Raw genomic sequence first — 21,741 nt, 5'->3', positions numbered from 1 at the left:
TTTCCCTAGTATTGGGGTCCCTATCCCTTTAAGACTTCCAAAAAGCACTCGCCAAAACAAAACAGCAAAAAAAAATTGGTCGCGCGCTTTTCTTATGTCCTCTGGTGCCCGACCTCCGGTGCCCGCTCACTGTTCTTGCTGCCCTGTTTTCCTAGTATCCAGGGCCCCCTGCACACGCACTGTGTCTGCACTCTGGCCCGGATGGCTGGGGCTGGGTGTTCTGCAGTCCTGGGCTCCGTCTCCCTCCTGCTCTGCCTATTCTTCTCCCGCTGTGAGTTGGGGGGATGGGCGTTCGGCTCCCGTCAGGCTGGGGCTTGTATCTTACCCCCTTCGCAAGGTGCTGGGTTCTCTCAGGTGCAGATGTGGTCTGGATATTGTCCTGTGTCCTCTGGTCTTTATTCTAGGAAGAGTTGTCTTTGTTGTATTTTCATAGATATATGTGGTTTTGGGAGGAGATTTCCGCTGCTCTACTCATGCTGCCATCTTCCCGCCAGATCCTCATGTTCGCTTTTAACATTTTAAGTTCATATTGGATGTTTTCACAGAAAAGCAAAAAGAAGATCCAAACAACTAAAAAATGTCCCCAGTTTCCTGTGAAACTCACAATAAATATGTGATAAAAGATGATACAGATAATATAGATATCACACATACATATATATATATAAGGGCTTAGGGTTCTTTACACTTTAAATTTTTATAGTGAAAAATTATCTGGTAATATAATATGAAACCATATGTATATAAAATTTTCCTTTCTTTGGAAAATATTTTTGTAAATATAAAAATGAGTTTATCTGGGAGATGATATATCACATACATGCTATACACATAAGTATATAATATATGTAATACATATATACATATATATGTGAACATACACACATATCTCCAGGAAATTTCCAGGATTTTAGATAATGAATTTTCAGGGACATGGTAAGTGTAATACTGCGATGCCTCTCTCTTGCTGAGTGAAATAAAGAGGGGTAAAGCAATGATTATAAATTAAATTATTAAATCTATGGTTGAGGTTATTAGTTCTATAGTGTTTCAGTGAAGAGAAAAATAAATCAAGTTGCGCTGAGGGAGAAAGTTGGACCAGGTTTGGATCTAAAGTTGAGCCTTAGACAGTAGGTTGGTTTTTGATGCTTCGTGAAGGGGTGAGGATGCTTTAGGGGCAGATAATACAATGAGAAAGAATAGAAACAAGAGAAATATAGTCCCAAACTCCCAACTTTTTTGATTATTCAAAACACTTCTTTCCATTAAAGGTGTTAAGGCAAGGACCTTTCCATAATAGGTAGGTAGTAAGAATCCCTTTGTGCCATATAGACCTGAGTTTGAATCCCAATCTCTCCATTTATACAACTGTATGATCTAGAGATAATTACTTAATTTTTCAGAGTTTTAATCATTTTATATTTAAAGTAAGAATTATGATATTCACCTCATAGTTGTTATAAAGATTACTTAAAATACTGTTATTTGTTATTATTGGAGAGTTATAATTTAAGCTTAGGGCCCTGAGGATCTTGAAATATGAGGATAGAAGAAATTTAAACTGGTAAATAACTTAGAAGAAAAAAGTCATAATGGTGTGATGGATCAGACATAGTATATGGAGGGCAAAGAAAGAAAAGCAGTCAGAAAAACACATAGGTGGAATTCAGGTCAGATTATTTATGTTGTTCTTTATTTGGCCTGAGAAGAATAAATTTATGCATGAACATTTTCTTAATTTACTTGGATGTTTATTCAATAATTTTAGACCTAGATTTTATTTTCTCTAGAGTAGCAGATTTTAAATATAGACAAAGCTATATTTACTAAGGCATGGAAAATTATCATCTCAAAAACTAAGAGTTTTGTCATAAAAGGGATTGAATTTTGTCTGTTTTTCTGAATCTATATATATATGATCATAGATTTCTTTTTATTTTTTAACATCATAAAGTATATTTATGGGAAACCCAATTTGATTATGGAAAATTAATTTGTTTATATTCTTTTAGATTCATATCATTAAGAATATTTTTCTTAAGATTTATAATCATGAATGAAATGAACCTCTAATTTTCTTATTATGTGTTTGTATGGCTTCAGTGTCGATGAATTAGGACATATTTTCTTTTGTCTCTATTGTCTGGAAATGTTTGTAAAAATTAGGATAAGATGACATAATTCTTGATGAGCATGAAGTGGTATCTCACTGTGGTCTTGATTTATGTTTCTCTGATGACTAGTGATGTTGAACATCTTTTCAGGCACTTACTGGCTATTTGTATATCTTCTGTAGAGAAATGTCTATTCAAGTCATTTGCCCATTTTCTAATTGGTTGTTTGGTTGTTGAGTGGTAGGAGTTTTTCTAAATATAGTCTGGATATTAGTCTCTTAGTTACATGATTTTCAAGTAGTTTCTCCCATTCTATGGGTTGTCTTTAATCTATTGATAGTGTCCACCTTCTTATGTACAAAGTTCTAAATTTTGATGATGTCCAATTGATCTGGTTTTTTTTGGTAGCCTGTGATTTTGATATCATATCCAAAAAAATCATGACCAAATTCAACATCATGAAGATTTTCCCCTTTGTATTTTTTATAGGAGATTTATAGTTTTAGTTCTTATACTTAGGTCTTTGATTCATTTTAAGTTAATTTTTGTGTATCATGTAAGATAGGGATCCAACTTCATTCTTTTTTATGTGGATCCAAGTATTTTGCCTCTTTGGGTAAATTTATTACTAAGTATTTTTTTCTTTTTGATGTTCTTATAAATGGAATTGGTTTCTCAATTTCCTTTTCACATTTCTCTGTTAGTTTATAAAGATGGAACTGACTTTTGTATGTTGATTTTGTATCCTGCAATTTTGCTGAATTAATTTATTAGCTCTATCATACTGTGTGTGTGTGTGTGTGTGTGTGTGTGTGTGTGTGTATAGTCTCAAGGTTTTCTAAATATAAGATAACATCTGTGAACAAAGATCATTTTACTTATTCTTTTCCAATTTAGATGGCTTCTGTTTCTTTTTCTTGCTGTATTGTTTTGTCTAGAACTTCCAATCCTATGCTGAATACAAGGGTGAAAGCAGGCATCCTTGTTTTGTGTGTTTCTGATTGTAGGGGCATAAACTTATCTTTTAAATCTCACCTTGTATTATATAATTAGCCTCCTTTCACTTAAAATATCATTTATTTGTTCTTATTCTTTTTAACCAGTCTTTCCAGAATTATGTCATTCTTGTTAATTAAAAAAAAACTTGTCATGGATGTACTTTTTATGTTATTTGTTATTTTACACTGATTCATGCTCTTGTTTTATTATCTGCTATTCTTTCTTTGACCTTATTTAGGTATTATTCTAGCTTCTTGAGAATAATATTTAATTTATCAAACTTCAAAATTTTATCTATTTTTCTCATATTATTATTATTATTGAATTTTGTCTGTTTTTCTGAATCTATACATATGATCATAGATTTCTTTTTATCTTTTAACATCATAAAGCATATTTATGGGAAACCCAATTTGATTATGGAAAATTAATTTGTTTATATTCTTTTAGATTCATATCATTTTGATTGTTTTTCTGAATCTATATATATGATCTTCCACTGCATTGGTGAATTTATTAATTTCTCCTTGTAGTTCACATTTTGTTTCATATATTTTGATGTCATTTTATTAGCTACATGCATGCTTACAATTGCTATGCCTTTTTTGGAAAATTTAACTCTATTATCCTAGAGTGACTGTCTCTATCCCTGATACTTTTTCTAATTTTGAAACCTATTTTCTTTGATAGTAATATAGCTACATAAGTTTTCCTAAGGCTATCATTTTCTGGATATATCTTTTCTCTATCTTTAATTTTCAACCTTTTTCCATGTAGATGTGTTTCGTGTAAGCTACAGAAATCTAAATACTGTCTTCCTACCCAAACTGTCAACCTTTCAGCTAAGGAGTTTGACCTATTTAGTTGATTATTATTATTGATATATTTTTATTACTGATATATTTTCACCTATTTTTCTCATCTTAATTTATTATTTAAACACATCCCATATTTTAAAATGTTTCTCCCTAGTACTTTTTTTTGTACTTTCATATCCTTTGGTTTGCTTATTATTCTACCCCAATCATACTGATATTATCTAAACTTTAATACTGAGTTATATAGTTATATATTTCATTTTATCTTTGACCATGGTTCCCCTCATCTTTTTCAGACCACAGTGACTTTGCTAAGATATTTAATCATTTTTATTTCATATTTTTGAAGAATATCCTCTAATTCTCCTTTCACTTAGATACTTTATCCAAAACTGTCTTAAATGTCAGTCTTTTGTGGGTAAACATTCTTAAGTTTTTTATCCCTCTAAGAATATTTAAATCATGGCTTCATATGTGAATGACATTTAGGCTGGATATAAAATTCTATGTTTTTATGTTTTTTTCTTTCAACATTTAAAAAATATGCTTCCTTGTTTCACCCAATTTTGTTATTGAAAAATCTTGTTTCTTTGGACATAATCTTCTCTTTTGCTCTTTAGGCTTTTAGATTTTTCTCCTTGTCATTGCATATTCTTACATTTCACCACAGTGTATATAAGTTTTTCCTCCCTTCTTTGGCCCTTTGGTTTTTAAATCAAAATAAAATAGTGATAAATTAAGATGAAATGAAGACCTTAGTCTTTTACTTACTGTTAATTCTCAGCTGTATCTCCATTATTTCTTAAGATATTTTCTTTCTTCTAATTTTATTTTTCTCTCTCTCTGGGACTCCTAATATCTGTCTTCTAGTTCTAATAATCCTATCTTCTTTACTGATTAGATTTTCTTTCATATATTCTATTTTGTGGTCCATATCTTCATCCTCCTGAGAGATTTATTGGTTTTATAACTTACTAATTCCTTTTTCCTTTCTCATGTATCCATTATGCTATTTTTCCATTCTAATTTTCTTTTTATCAAGTATTATATTTTCATATTTCCTGTATCTGCTTAATCACTTTGGTGATTCTTATGTCTACTTGTAACATTGTATTATAAATTAGCACAAATGTCTTCCATTATTGCTTTTAGAATGTACATTAAGTTACATTAAGAAATTTGGTTTCATTTGATCTTTTATTTTTATATTTTTATTTTTACTTTTGATGTTATTCCTAGTATGTCATGTTGTTTTACTTTTAAAATAATCACTTTGCCCAAATTTTTTGATATTTTGACCTGTGAGCTTGTTTTCTTCCAGGAATATTGGCTATTGTGAAAAGCAGTGTATGTGTGAGAAGGTTAGATCCCAGTCTATTTCAGTCTCTATGATCTCAGTAGTGAGGAAATGAATAAAATCTAGAGTGGAGAATTTTAGACATCAGGAACCATTGTCAGTCCTTCCTTACCTCAAAGCAACTTCTGAGATCAGGAGTTCATGTTTTTTATCAGAAAGAAGTATTGTTTTGAGATGTGTGTTCTACCTTATTGAAAATATTTTATAATAAATTATTATATGTCTTTAAAATTTGTGAGTTTGTTGTTAGTAATAATAGGTTCCCTTAGTGTCATGTCAGAGGTTTTGTTTTACTGAAAAAGTGATCATTTTTTTTACCAGAATAATGAATATTTCTTCATAAAATATCTCTCCTGGTGCCTACTAATCCACAAAATAAATTTAACACTTAGGCTTTATTACCTAAGTAACTTATACCTTTGAGAAAAGTAAATATAATTTGTTTTGTAAGCCCTTTCAGATGTGTATGTAATCTTCGAATTTTCACTAACATTGTACTCATATATATATTTTAATGGAGAAAAGGCACTTTAGATTACATGAAGTGTATTGCCTACTTTGAAATTGAAACCAGTTGTCTAATGATATTCAAAAAGTGATTAGCCATTACATGAAATAGAGTAGTACCTACAGCATAAAATTAAATAGGATATTAATCATTGTGCTTTAGGGCATAAATTAGACAATAACCAAGGAGAAGATGTAATATACCTACAGTTAAATGGGATTAGATTCATTATCAGAATTCCAGCCCCTTTCTAAGGAAAAAAATGCAATGAATATAGTCTGACCAGGTAATATGGACCTAGTGAAATGCTATAGATAGGAAGTTATCACTTTATTGTTGTAACGTATATGTGATATGGCTCCATTTCTTCTTAAACATTTCTGCAATTTGCCACTGCTGCACTGAAATCCATCTGAATCCAAGCTCTTCAGAGAGAAGTGCCCTTTGTCCCTAGTACCTTTCCCCTTCCTTCCCCCTCGCTCCCTGTCTTTTGTTCAGCACGTGCATTATGTCTCTCAGAGGCACAGTGGAAAGTAAAATTCAGGTTGGTGGAGCCTTAGATTATAACCAATACGGTTTTCAAAAAAAAGAGCTTGGAAACTTTTTACTTTTACAAATATTACTAAATGACTCACACATTAGGGAAATATCTACATTTAGGATCTCTTCCTTATTTTATTATTCTGATACTAACACTCATCATCCATCCAGTTTGATCTAATTTGTCTTAATTTTTTAGATGAGAAAATAAACACCTGACTTAAGTAGCTCGCTTCCAAATTCTGTAAAGTAAAAAAAACATTTTAAAACAAAGGGTTTACTTAAAATAAAAATAAGGAGTCCAGATAGAGTAAATAATTAAAAGAAGCACATCAGAATAGCATATGCAGTCTATATGATCTTTATTGATATGCACATACACTTGTATATTAGCCTGATTTCCATTGTGTTTTCAAAACTTTGTTCCCTCAGAAATATCCAATATTTATTGCATATGGCTTAATTGATTATATGCCAGAAATTAATTTTAGTCTTAATTTGTCCTTTCTTCACATTTATTTCCAGTTGATTTTTTAAGTATCAAAAAAGTTCCCTCAGTTTGAGTCAGAGTTTTGCAAAAAGTTGGAATAAGGACTTAAAGTCTCTGTAGTAATTTGGGCATAGGTTTGTGTAATTACTTATATTTTTCTAGTACTTAAGAAAAGAAGTTACTACTTATTCAGCTCTTGGTTTATTGCCAAGAAATGAAATAAAGATACTTAGAATGGAAATATCTTAAATGTTCAAATCCTACATTTTAAATGTAGCTTGCTCTAGAATAAATATTACTTCAATTATGAATATTATTTAAATTTAATTTTTTTGGGAGATCAAATCTATAAACACATTTTAAAGAATAAATTGGTACAATTTTGAATTGTGTATAAAGTAATTCAGCTTTTCCGGAAACTTCTCAAGAAGCAGAATTGCAGTGTTGCTGTAATTAGATTTACCCTATATTCACTAGAGGCAAAAGTAGTTTAAGACTACTTTTGGTTACCAGCTGGGATATTTATAATAATCTAGAACATTAAGTGTACATTGAGAAAAGTATGCCTTCAAGGAAGGAAAGAAAGTTTCTCACTTAATTAACAGTGTAAACCACCTCTTGACTGTGAGTTGCTAGTAGCACAGTTGGTACTAAGAAATCTTCCAAAATGTTCACCCATCATACCTCATTTATAATATGCAATGAACTTTCCTGCTTTGCAAATACGTATATTGATTTTTGTTCAAATGACATTTTTAACCTCTTAAAATTTATAACCAGGTAATGTGCTAGATCAAACCCCTATAACTGTAAAAATTAACCAGATTTTTTCTTTGTAATGAGCTAATTTCTCTTTTTGCTTAAATACAAAAAAAAACATTTTAATATATCCACAAGCATCCTGTATGATTTTAAAAAGTCAATGCATACTCACCCTTGTTTAAAATTAAAATGCTACATGTACTACAAGTTATTATTACTGAAGTGGTAAATTTAAAATATACAACTAATATATAAATGTCCACAAAAGGTTTGATTGATCTTTTCTTCCTTTTTCCTCAAAAGTTATCCGGAAGTATTTTGAATGTGTATGGTGGTGAGCAGGGAATTTCACCAGTTAATATGGGCCTTACAAGTGCTTCCTGTCCAAGTAGCCTACCAATGAAAAGAGAAATTACAGGTAATGTTGCTTTCATAATTTTATCCTTTTGTTTCTGTCAACTACATAAGTTATGAGCAATACATATTAACAAGGTAAATAGAATTTTAAAAATATTATCAGAATAGTTAAAATGTGAGCCATCTAGAGAGTGAATCCTTTTATTTTTCCTATGACACCTAAACAGTAAGTTAATGTAACTTACAGTTCACCTGAATTGATGTATTATTTTGGGAACTAAGAAAATATACACAGATGCTCTACCCACATATATATGACAACTCAGCTAAGTTCCTCATTTTGATATTGAAAAAATATAATTATTAACATGGTCACAAAATAACCAATTAGGGAAAACTAGTATTTTTTGTATGTAGAATTTGATATAAGACAACTAATTAGATTTTCCCATTTTTAGCTTGCTTGATGAATTTCATGATAGATACATTTAGCTTTCTCAAGGGCGTAAACAGACCTCAATTTTCACTAGTACATTTCAGAGCAGTTACAATTCAAAGGAATTATAGGGACACTGTCAAGTTCCTCCAGTATATAGATGAGGAAATGAAGTGTCTGAGGAGTTATTTTCCCAAAGTCATACAGCTGATTAGAGGCAGAAGTAGATCAAAATAAGGATTTCCTGACTTATAAATTCAGTGGTCCTCCTTAAGAACAAAATTAAATTCTGTTGACATTTCTGTAACATTGGTCTTTAGCAATTTTTACACAGTTAATATTAACATTTTTAGTACATGCAATTTATCCATCCTTGGAGTCTAATCAATAACTAAAAACTGTCTATGCATTCAAAATATTTAAACTGCAAGTAATGAATACAGTTTTAAATGAACAAATATATTCCTATATTACTTTAAAAACTAGAATAATTCAAGCAACACTACAGTATCTATTGCTGTGTTAAAAAGAAACAAAAAAACTTAACAACCTGAAGTGATAAACATTTGTTATATTTCTTATCTCATACAATGTCTGTGGGGAAAAAATCCAGGGGTGACTTAGAAAATGGGTTCTGGCTCAGAGTTTCTCATTAGGTTGCATCAAGATATTGGCCAGATATACAGACAGTGGACACCTGAAGGACAGGAGGATGCACTCCCAAGCAGGAGGATGGCATATGTAGGTTCACTCACAGGTCCTGCAGGTTCAGGCTGCTAGCTGGCAAGCAGCCATGATTCTTTACACGTGAGCCTCTCCAAAGAGCTGACAGCTGCTGTTTTCACCAAGAGACACCAAAGGGCAACTGTATTATCTTTTATGACCTAGTCTTGGAAGCCACACTAGTCATTTCCACAATATTGTATAGTTTTCACAGGTCACCCCTATTCAGTGAGGGCAGAACTACCAAGGGTGTGAGTATCACGAGTGAGAATCATTGTGGGCTGTGCTGGAGGCTGACCCTCACAAATGCTCACAACCATGTGGCACAGAGAGGGTCATTTACAGGAAGTCTGGAGTGGCTTGATAGGAATATCTGAGAAATGTAACTAGTTCCAACTCCTGGATTGTAGACATCATAATTATTTATGAAACATGTAGGTCGTTAAAGTTTAGATTGGAATAATTTTGAATAATCTTATAATTCTGGAAATCGTAATGATAATTGAAAGTTTAATATTTGCTGTGCACTGTACCTCTTGTAACCATCACAGTGATTATTAGGTAGGTATTATATTAATTATACCAATTTTACAGATGAGGAGGCTGAGGCACAGAAAATAATAGATCACGAGGTTATTAAATGGAGAGCCAGAATACAAATCCAAGCTTTACTACTCAAAGCCTAAAGGGTTTGCCATTGCCTTTTAGTAAAAGAATACTCTGCTCCACATTTCTAAATATTTGCATAAAATATTATTATTTTATGGAGCAAGTAATATTGTACCTTCATCTAGTATTTCTAAATTATGTTGAATGTAGGTGCTGTAAAGTAGAACTAAGTACTGTTTCAATTATCTTCCTTTTGATCAGAAACTGATACTCGAGCTTTGGCAAAAGAAAGACAAAAAAAAGACAACCACAACCTCAGTGAGTATATTTTCCTTTTTTCCAAATAAATTTAATTAATCCAAAAGGAAATACATGGAGGTTAAAATGTGTGTTTTTTTATTGTCCCTCCATAAGTATTTTGAGGTCAGATGACTAAAATGAATAGTACATGCTCACTAGTTGAGCTATCTTAGGAAATTTAAACATTAACCTTCAGAAATGCGATACATTTTTACAAAGTAAAACATCTCAAATTCTCTCCTTAATCACACATACTCTTTCTCTCAAGAAGACTACATGTGACAGAACTGAGTGGGTTGAGTTACATTTAAACTCGGTTGTGACTCATTGCCTCAGAGGTTTAAAGAGATCAAAGTGACTTTAGGAAATACACACCATGTAAGTAGCACTAAATGTATTTCCAGGTCTTGTCTTTCTGTGCAATCTGCTCCTCCCTTGCTAATGATAAGTTATCTGAAAGATACTGCTTATATTATCCTGTTGGATTCCACCTCTGCAAAAGTATGTCTCCGATGCCTTCGGGGGTCAGCTTCACTCTGATAATGGGTCACACGTGATGGAGAATCAGCTGAGCCGGAATGTTGTTTGGTGGTGTTTGGTCATGTCTCAAGTGCTTAACTGTCTCCAGTGAGCTTGACTGATTGAGTGTGAAGCCCTTCATTTCCAGCAGCCAAATCAAAAAATGAGACAAGAATAAAATAAAATAAGAACTTTAAAGCTCTAATACAAACCAGGAATTTCCATATATGTGATTAACTGAAAGTGATTCTACACATACCTATGCAAACTGCATTTGTCTGTTCAGAGTATACCTGCCTAGTCACAGGGTGCTCAGTTTGTGGACCGTGTGATCTTGAGGAAAGAGCTGACACGTGGTTGTGACTGTCCTCAGGGTAGTCGTGGAGAGGGAAATGATCTGCTTCCAAAGCCCTTAGTGGTAGAGCAGATAAGCTTGGGTCCAGCTTATAAGACAGACAGAGTTTGAGTGGGAAGAACTAATTGTTGATATAATTAAACCATCAGGGAACTATGGTCTCCTCTCTTAGTTTTAATCCTGCTGTCACTCTCCTTACTCCTTCTTCTCTCTGCATCTGCAGTTTAAACAACAGGCCATTTAATGTAAAATGTGATGGGTGCTTGGTATGTCCATTATCAAAGTCCCCTTACTGAGGGATCCCCTTACTGAGTGATCTTGCTTTTTGGAGACATCAATGTTGAAAAATTAATATCACATATTAAATATAATGATCTAGGACAACCCCTAAAATTTATGAGAATCGTGGCAAGAGGACAAATGAAGACCCACTTAACCAGGTGTCTGACTCTTTAAATTATACTGCTTAATTTAGCCTTTCTAGCATGAGTTATATTTTAACCATTAAGTATGCTCTATCCTTCCTAAAGGCTGAAAGGCCAAGTGTGAACCTAGAATTCTCAGTTCCTCAGCTCAGTGGGAATGTCAGGGTGGGGCAATGCTAGCCCTCAGCCAGCAGCCCATCTCATTTCTCTCCCCACGCCCAGTTCCCATGGGTGCTGCCAGTGACCTCAGACATGAGTGTGAGCACCTCATCCTGTACATTCAAGCTCTGTATACAGCTCTGTAAGCAACTGTCCATTGCCCACTTCTTGGGCCTATGGGTGAGCACACTGGTGTCATGGCCCCCCTCAGGAGGATGCGTCTGGGAAGTGGCCTGCACAGTGTCTGAAAGTGGGCTCAGGAAATTTGGGAGAACATTCTTGGTGCAAATTGCCCAGAGTGGGTCTATGGCTGCCTTGTTCAGTGGGGAGAAAGCAAAAGTGGCTCCTCTAAAGTAAGGGGTCCAGGACAGGGGCCTCCTTGCCTAGGATCTGAGGACAGAAATAAATGAACATATAAAAAACTTCATGAAGAGTGAAACTGTACATGGAATGAAATAACTTAGAAATTTCTTAAAACTTGACTCCTTTATGAATCACTTGTACTAGATATGAGGACATTGAGGAACCAAAGTCCTCATTAGAGTTAGCCATTAAAAAATTTATTAAGCACAATCTGAGTAGAGTAGGAACTTCTGATATTTTACATAAGGTTCAATTAAATAATAGATTTTGGAGAAATATTATAGGACTAAATCAGCCCCCTATTTTAAGATAAAACTGTGAACATCCTTCATAACTGTTCTTCATCTTGTATTTAAAAGTCTGTTTTATAATAGAGGAATGAGTATGTCTGAACACAGAATGATTAATAAATTCTCACTGTGAAATATATATGTATTTCTATCAGCTTTACCTTTGTTTATTTTCTTTTCAGTTTTTTTTTTATGTAGTATCATTGTCTTTTTAATCACATGCACAGGGGAAAAGCAAGGTTGATAAAGAGGGAAAATAAACTCACTCGGGAATCAATTATATTCTAATTTTAGAGGAATGTCAATGTATTATTCCTGAAGGTCAAATCCATTTGTGGTAAATTGCTTTGAGAGGTTCACCAAGACAAGTGATATTCTTTCATGACTTATTTTCAGTAGCAGATCTTGACTTTCAAGCATGAATTATTTAGGTATTTTTCCAAAATTTTTGATATGTGATCAGCTTCTTCAAGACTTTTTTCTTCCTTCATTTCTCTGGAAAGCTTTAAAAATGCTATATACTGAAAAGAAAGTATTATTATATGACATGGCTCTTGATACAAGGAAAATGGACTATGCTCTGCAAGACTGCTCTTAGATAAGGGTCAATACAGGAAACTCTGCTTATTTGTGTATCTGACATTTTTGAACATTTGCTAGATGTACAGAATTTCCATGAACAATGAGTGCATGTTGATGCAAACAGAAGCCCCTGAATGAGAACCTATAGTGGCAGTTCTCAAAGTGTGGGCTCTAGATAAAGTATCAGCATCACCAGGGAACTTGTTAGAAATGCAAATTCTTGGGTCCCAAATCAGACCTACTAAAATCAGAATCTCTAGGTATGGGGCATACATCCATCTTAACAATCCCTGTAGGTATGTCTGATGCACATCACAATTTGAAAAACACTGCTCTGTATGTTATTGAACATTTTTAAATTAGAAAGATATATTTACGGTCTAATCAACATATATTTATTTAGCATCTCCTATATGCCAAACCCTCTGGGGATACAAATATGAGGAAGAAATGGTCCCTGCCCCCAAGGGACACACACCTACTATGTACCAAATTTTGTGTAGGCTTCCAGGAGAGTATATGAGAAGAATAAAGCATGGTGCTGACCTCAGAAGATTGTAATACTGATGGACTGACAAAATGCATATGTGTGAAATAATGATCAAATAGGATATATATATATATATAATATATTTCAGTATAAATATAACATTTCAAAGAATAAAAAAAGTGTTTTTGAGAAAGAATGTTTTTAAAATGTTATGAATAATAGAATCATGATTTTAATGTTATTATTGCTTTTAGAATAAAATGTACTAGAACTTTTCATTTATTTTCAAAACACACTGTTTTAACTAAACAGAAGTTTTTTCGCTCATTGTCTTTTAAAGATCATTAAGAAAGTTTACAGCTGACCAAAAGTGAATTGTGCTTTAATGAAAATAATCAATAATATTTCATTTTTAATAGTTGAAAGAAGAAGAAGGTATAATATTAATTACCGAATCAAGGAGCTTGGCACTCTTATTCCCAAGTCTAATGATCCGTGAGTTCAACAGTCGTTTCTATAATAATGTTATGGTTTCAGTACCCCCAAAACTGGGTGAGAGGGAAGAGGGAGAGGGGAGAACGAATGACTAGGAAACTAAGCAGCTTAGTTTAAAGATAAGGCTACTGCTGGTCTCATATTTAAATATCTATTCAAGACTGATAGTTATGAGGCATCGGTGTTGTTACTAACACTTGCCTTTTTGAGCTATAGGAAATGATTTTTTCTTCTCAGTTCATAGAACTCCTTTTCAATATTGGCAGATTTAGTGGTAGTATCAAGGGTTGTCTTTGACACTGGGATACTCAATTTGTGGTTATAGCAATTCTTCCAGTGTAAGATTTTATGTGTACATGAAAATTGAATTGTTGGATTTTCAGAGGCTCCAAAATTCTGGAGACATGTAAGTAAAAAATGGAATTGTAAAAACATGCTAATTGAGGCCAACCAATAATTGGTTAGTATAATTACATTTTCAGCCAGATTTCAGGGTCATGGACATGAAGCCAATTAAACAAGATGAGTGAGGTTGTAAATTTCAAGGAGTAGTTGATTAATCAAAGTATCAAGTTAGAATGCTGCATATTTCTCCAAAAACATGAAATCATGATCTCTAGCAATAATAATGACTTTAAAAATGCTTCATTCAAACTGAGAACTGGCCTCTCCAAGTACTGGCAATTATCCATTATTCAGAAACAATAATGTTTGGTAAAGTATTATTTATGAAATTTAGAAATACTCTTTCCTTAAATCCACATGTGCCAATTCACTTGATCAATAATTTTTAGTAGAACAGATTGTAATATTTATCCTCATAGGGTGTGTTAAGTAGAAAAGGTATCTGGAGTAGAATGGCAGAAAGAACTGGTCAGAGAGTCTGAGAAGCTGTCTTACTGGAGGCTCTGCCAATTACTTCAAATCCTTTAAAGTCTCTCAGCACTCAACTGTCTATTAGCAGAAGAAAATACCCATTTTCCTGGTAGGACTTTCTTTTTAAGACTTAAAATGTAAATCGCACTTACCAAACATTTGATATAAGGCCAAGCCTTTTTGTTTGCATATGTTTTCAATTTTTCTTTCTTGTATATATATATAAACTATACACACACAAAAATACATAAAAACACAAAAAACTACTCTATTTCAATTTCTTTAAAATAAAACAAACACTTAGACTACTCTATTTCAATTTCTTTAAAATAAAACAAACACTTAAATGTTTACACCAAATTTTTACAACATAATTGTGTCAACTTACCTTTATTAATATTTTCAATTTTTCCAAAACTTTTCATATAATTTTCTTAAAACAGTAACTTTCTATAAATGCCTTCTTCTTTTTTGCATTCATATTTAATTAGTTAATGTACTTATAATTTAATTATATTATCATTATAACAATGGACATTAATTTTACCACCTCTCGATAAGTACATGTTACCACAAGGGTATCAGAAGTACGTAGGTGTGTCAGAAGGTAGCCTATGACCTCTATTGCCTACTTTGTTTTGTCACAGTGGGTGTCACAAAGGGAATTAATTAATCCTGAAAGTGATTAGGTAAAATTCAGTTAAAAGAGCTTCTCTTGTAACTGGTAGAACTAACCCACAATCCCAGGGCACGGTTATAAGCAGATAAATGAGCCTATAAGATTGGGTTTTTAAGCCTAACTGAGCATCTTCAGATGTCACCATGCCTGTAAGGCACCAATTGTATTTTTGAGTTTTTATTTAAAAAGTCAAATAATATGTATGAGAATAATGTACTAGTTTTAAAGGTTATGTGAGGGTTATTGTTAGTCTACATTTTTATAGAAGCTAGGTAATAAAAAGTCTCCTTTCTAGATCCCAGTCATTGTCTAGAAAAGAAGATGGCAAACTTTTCCTGTAAAGGGTCAAATAGTGAATATTTCAAGCTCTGTGGACCATATAGTCTTGGTTGCAATTTTTTACTCTGCCACTGTAGCATGAGAGCAGACATGGGCAATGTGTACATGAATGAGCATGACTATATCCAATGACACTATATTGACAAAAACAGACAACAGATTGTAGTTTGCCTGCCCCTGTCTAGAAATGGAAAACCAATTAATTATAGAATCGTATCTGAAAGGGACCATAAACAAGAAAACCACACTGTAAGCATACTTAAGTGTCTGTTCTTTATGGATTTCAGAAAGGAGAATTATTTATTTTAATTGCATTATGTTATATGTAGGTAAATTATATTTATTTTGGGTCTAACTAAAAACACATTAATTAGTACCTAGGTGTATCAAAAGGTAGCCTATGACCTCTAGGTCATAGAAGGTACTTCTATGTTGATCCCTTCACAAAACAAGGCAGAAAAGCCACTTCGCTGCCAGCCATGGTGCTCCAGACATCCAATGCCAGTTCTATTTCAACACATCTTATCCCTTGGCTCACTGTGGCCTTGTGTGTTCCTCTTGTGTCCCTCTGTGGGGCTCACCAGTGTGAGTCCCTTGGTTGAATCCAGAATGTAGCTTTTTAAAATGGGTCTGAGAAGTAAAGTCTTGGTCCATGGGCCTAAGAGTAGCCACTTCCTCTATGGCATTATTTTGGATTCATTTGTTAAATTTTCAGGTGCTACTATGGATAATTCAAAAGTTAACAGAGAATGAAATTAGTGGGGAAAGAGTATGGGTTAAAATAGAGGAGGCAAGTTCAGAGAAACGTTACTCACTCTAACACACTTCAGAGAAATGCCATTACCATGTTGTGGCAATGGTAAAGTTAACAAAAAGTGGATCTAAAAAGATCAAACAAAATTTCAGTTTGAGTTTATTAAGTTTCAGTCTAATTTTTGAGTAAGTGACTGCAACCATTAAAATGAATAAGATCAGTTCCTATTTTAAAAACTTTTGTGTTTCTACTATTTTATTTCTAAAATAGATGACAGGTGTTTTTTTTTTTTTACAAAGTTGATGTGGTCTTCTTCCTCTGTAGTTAGAACTTCTTGCTTTTGTGTAAGAATGGTAGTTGAAGTACTGCATGAGACTTAACAAGACTTTCTAAATCAGAAGTCATAAAATGTCAGTGGAAGCAAGAAAAATCAAACCCGTCACTGTGTCTTGCTTCTTCCTCTTCTATTTTTTAATGCTTGTGAGTGGGTGGGACTCCTACAGTGACAGCAGCAGGTCATGCCTTTCCCATGCTTTGGCCTGGCCACACTTACACTCCAATGTATGCATTTTTATTATCTGCTTTAGCCCTGAATGCATTCAAGCCTTTAACTCCCCCCACCAAATTTTAAGTTCTTTAAGGAGAATTGTTTTGTAGATAATGAAAAGCCGGTATCAACATTCATTCCTTAGGCATGGCTTTTTATTTGTTAATATTATATATGTTTTTAATGCCTAGCTGCTTGAAATTATCTTGGAAGAGAGGTAAACACCTCAATACATTTGAAAAATGTTTTAACATATATAAAAATGGCTTTAAGATAGAGCGAACTTTTTAAATTTTAGTGCAAATGACATCAGGTTGAAATTGTAGGGAGACCTATTGTGTGGTCTCTACCACCATTTTGAAGGATTTTTTAGAGCTAAATAAATAGTACCTTAGACTTCAAAGTTGACTAGCATTATCCTTCTCATCTTACTCCTCCCTCCTTCAAGGTTTTCTTCCCATGAGAAGAAATGAAACACACTTAGGGCCGTAATAGGCTCCTGCCACTGCTTAAAGTTTTAATTCAGGAGTTCACGTTTCAGTTTACAGATATCTTCTTGGTTTAATGACAGAAGCAGCCTCTGTTTCCTAGCCTTCCCACCACCAGATAAATCACTATGAATGGGCTAAGACCAACACCTGTTATAGCCCTGGAGCCCTGACAAAGCATTTCAAACTGAGACAGACACTGGTAATGTTTGTATATGAAAATATTCATTTCAGTGGAAGAGAGCTTATCCAGGCCTACTAAGCATTTTCATCTGCTAGTAGAAAAACGTATCTTCTTTTAATTTGTTGCAGCTAATGGAATTGCCATCTAATCTGGACTTCCAGTGAGGCATATGCAAGTCAGATTTTTCATAAGCTATATTTTCCCACTTCAGATCACTTAATAAATATATACATTAAGTTCAATATATTTCACATAGCTCACATAAACTAAAAATATATGCAATATAAAGTCTTTAAAATATTTCTCTGCATGCTTACTTACTTACATGCTTACTTTCAGCATTATTTTTTTTAATCTCATGATTCTAAATAAAGAATTCATCAAGTTTTTCAACAGCTCTGATTAACTTTTAGCAATTAATTTGGCCTCATTTGCAACATGTATTATCAGTTCTCATACAGTATTAAGTTCATTGATGTATGTTTTCAGATGGTAAAATCAGTAGTCTATTCTGTTATTCCAGATTCATCATTTCTTCTGTCTTAAAAATGTTTTAATAAAATACTTTTTCAATGTTACAGCCTGAAAGATTATCTGGTAATATTTAATTGTATTTACTTACCTTAAATTTATTTAAAAATGGATATCCAGTTTATTAAGAAAATATTGATGCTTTTTGTACAGAAAAATTTGCCTAATGATTCTAGAAAGTTTTGCTCTATTGAATAGAGGGATGTTGCCAAACTCTGATTTGTATCACAATCACTCAGGATCACCATTCAGGAGGGGCCTTATTTTTTTTTCTTAGAAGCATAAAAGCAACCTTATTAGAAAGTAGGTTAAAAGATTGGTACATTTGAAATGATCTTAAAAAATTTAGGCTTAAGTCCTCAGTAATGTACATTTCCTAGTTCATTAATGCAGAAATACTGCACATAGATTTTAATCTCAGAGTTAATAATAAAAGCAATTTTCACTAAAAATATAAAAACTGTAATGGTAGAATCATGATATTGCATTTAGCTCTCCCACAAAAAGCCACTTTATTACTTTCTTTTGACACTTATTTTCATTCTGGGATTAATTTTACTATATAAGGGCTTCTTAACTATTCTATTAAAATTTCTATTCAGAAGCAATAATATCTAAGAGTGAATAATAGTCATGTAAATCATTATTTCATATTAATGTAAAAGATTTTGTAAGTTCTTATGAATTCTGCTGACACGCACAATTGTGAAAAGGTTATCTCTCCGTTCTACAGTGATATGCGCTGGAACAAAGGAACCATTCTAAAAGCATCAGTGGAGTACATCAAGTGGCTACAAAAAGAACAACAGAGAGCCCGAGAATTAGAACACAGACAGAAGAAATTAGAGCAGGCTAACAGGCGGCTTCTACTCCGCATTCAGGTTTTTATAAGAATGTTGCCATGAGCCCCATAGCTTATGTATGACTTACCTGTCATCAGTTTTGTTCATTAATCTCATATATTTTTTTTCCTATTAACAATTATTTTTCCTCCTGAGGATAGTTGTATTGCCTTTTAGATGTTTATGAATTGGGTTGTTTCAATTAGATTTTAATTAGAAGTCCAGATTTGATTTGAAAACCAAGTTGGCTTTCAAAATATGTAATGAATGACAACTAATTGCAAAATGCAGAAAACAGAGCCAGTCTTATAAATTCACAGTATTATCCCAGCCGAAATAATAAGTAGAACATTTGTTTCTCTAGATATTATTGGACACTAAATTCTCCCCTCCCCCTTTTATTTCATTAATAATATTGCTATGGATTTCATTGCCTGAAGGCATATTGTGCCAATTTATATTAAGTGACTCCACATCTGTTATGTGACACAAAATATCAAAATATGGGTTTTCATAACTCTCAAGACTTTTTTATGTAGGCATGCTTATTGCCAGGTAAAACACTTACTCTGTTTCCATGAAATGGTCCTATAGTGAGAAATTAATCAGGAAGAAAAAATGGAAGATTTTCCACTATCTCCAAATGGCTGTACCATAGTCTGAGCCACCATAGGACCATTATATGTCATGTATTCCTTTAAACAGCAATGGGAGGAGAATTTTTTTTAATCTGAAGATTGTTTTTCAGGTATTAGAAATATACTGCATCCTATTATTTGCATAGAATATTTATAAAATTTATTACCCTTCATTTTGAATGCTTGTTAACATTTTGGTTCTGTTTCTGGTTCATTTTCTAGATATAAGTCCACTTTCAAAGTCCTTATTTATTCTTGTTTGAAATTGCAGGAACTAGAAATACAAGCTCGTGCTCATGGTCTGCCAACCCTGGCTTCCCTTGGCACTGTTGACTTAGGTGCTCACATCACCAAACAGCAGACTCATCCTGAGCAGAATTCAGGGGACTATTGCCAACAACTGGCTCTATCTCAGGGGACAAGCCCTGAGCTCTATGATCAAGCTATGGCCTTCTCTGATCCTTTGTCACACTTCACAGATTTATCATTTAGTGCTGCTTTGAAAGAGGAACAAAGACTGGATGACATGCTACTGGATGACGCAGTATCTCCATTTGGATCAGATCCTCTGTTATCTGCCACTTCCCCTGCAGTTTCCAAAGAGAGCAGTAGGAGAAGTAGTTTTAGCTCAGATGATGACGATGAGTTATAAAACCTAAACAGGCTGAATTCATCAGCCGGGAAGCACTTCCATACTGGTGCTATGCAATTATGTTCTGTGTTTCATAAATTGCTTTGGCTTAATTCTTCTGAAAGGAATATATTGTTCATGAAAAACTGACTAATCAGAAACAACAGAAGAATTCACAGGAAGAAGAAACATGGTGTTGAATTACTGAGGATTACAAAATATGTTTTCTTCTTTGGCTGCGGAGTCTGAATCTACTTAAATTTTGTTTTCCTGAAAAGAGGGACAACAAAGGAAAGAGCTCTACTGGTGTTTGAAATGTAGCAACTTGGTGATGTGCTACTGTTGGAACCAACAGACTGCAAAGAGCAGACATACTGAAATAAACAAACCTTTTCTTAGTTATTCACTTCCATCTCCTTCCTAGTCAGCTCTTAAAATATTAATTTTCAAGAATCAAGATCAACAGACATCGTGGCTCATTGCCATTCTCAACTGTCGGATGGGGCATATTGTCCAGAATTCAAGCCTAACAGGGGAAATGATTTAAAAGTTATGTCACTTGTAATTGGAAAGTGAATCTACAATAAACATTAGCATTTTCCACAATAAAGTACAGAAAATTTATAAAAACTTTGATTTCTAAAATTAGACCCTAATTCCTTTAGTCAGTTCAATTGTACTAATTCTTAAATGTCTCTTTGTACAGTTGTGGGACATGATCAATTCAGAAAAAGGAACACTGAATACTTTCCTCAAGAATACAGGCTAGAACTTTATCCCTTCCCACAAGCATACAGTCACAAACAGGTGCACGATGCAGGTAGTATGTGTTCTCTTTTTTCCTTCACTCTTTTGATTTTCTAATAAGCATTAGAAATCACATTTCAAACCCTCTTTTCTTCATCAAGAAGAGATATTGGATACTCAATTTCAGTAAGTAAAATGATCCTACTAGGATCATTTATTGGGTATTTAAAATTGATCACTATCTCCAAAATTTGATGTAAATTAATTGATACAGTTTTGCTCCAAATTGGCAAAATATTGAAAATCGAATTTCCAACTGACAAAATCATTAGTTAAACATAAACTCTTTCTTGCTACATTCAGCTCTGAGTGGAGGATAATAGTTCTCTTTGCATTAAATATTCAAGAGTATCCTCTGAACTTTACTAGCTTTGTTAACATTTATTAAGAGTATTTATATCTGCAATGCTTTACTCAAAATTTTCTCTTTTGAGCTTGTTTTAGGATTGGGAATTGACTTACCAAGCATGTTGCTCTGTGCTGGACCTCCACGAGTGATCATCCAATCAATGGAGGGATACTAAAAATGCAATGGGTCCTTCAGAAATGTAGAACAAATGAACTAGATACGGTTTTATTCCTCAGATAGTTAACAAAACTACATGAGAAAGAGCAGCAAAAGATAGAAGACATACAAAATTAGTCTACATGGTGCAGCCTAATTGTAAATATAGAAGGTCAGAGAAAATGAAAATAAATGCAGGTAGTAGAATCACAAAAGTCTATGGAAACAG

At 33.3% G+C, this 21,741-nt stretch overlaps 1 protein-coding gene across 5 annotated transcripts in view; it reads left to right on the top strand.

The window, feature by feature from the left end:
- The window catches only part of TFEC (transcription factor EC), a 127,736-nt gene extending 106,591 nt beyond the window's left edge, over positions 1 to 21,145 (top strand). For all 5 annotated transcript variants that reach the window (XM_057504696.1, XM_057504695.1, XM_057504697.1 and 2 more), the window contains 5 exons: positions 7,892 to 8,006; positions 9,975 to 10,031; positions 13,616 to 13,691; positions 18,823 to 18,970; positions 19,841 to 21,145. In XM_057504696.1, the coding sequence (XP_057360679.1) occupies positions 7,892 to 8,006; positions 9,975 to 10,031; positions 13,616 to 13,691; positions 18,823 to 18,970; positions 19,841 to 20,221 (777 nt within the window). In that variant the 3' untranslated portion in view covers positions 20,222 to 21,145. The remainder of the gene's footprint in view (positions 1 to 7,891; positions 8,007 to 9,974; positions 10,032 to 13,615; positions 13,692 to 18,822; positions 18,971 to 19,840) is intronic.
- The last annotated feature ends 596 nt before the right edge of the window (positions 21,146 to 21,741 follow it).

The sequence above is a fragment of the Manis pentadactyla genome, chromosome 7 (genome assembly GCF_030020395.1).
Source record: "Manis pentadactyla isolate mManPen7 chromosome 7, mManPen7.hap1, whole genome shotgun sequence".
NCBI lineage: Eukaryota > Metazoa > Chordata > Mammalia > Pholidota > Manidae > Manis > Manis pentadactyla.
Note: the sequence above shows the minus strand (reverse complement) of the source record. Positions and strands in the feature narration are given on the sequence as shown.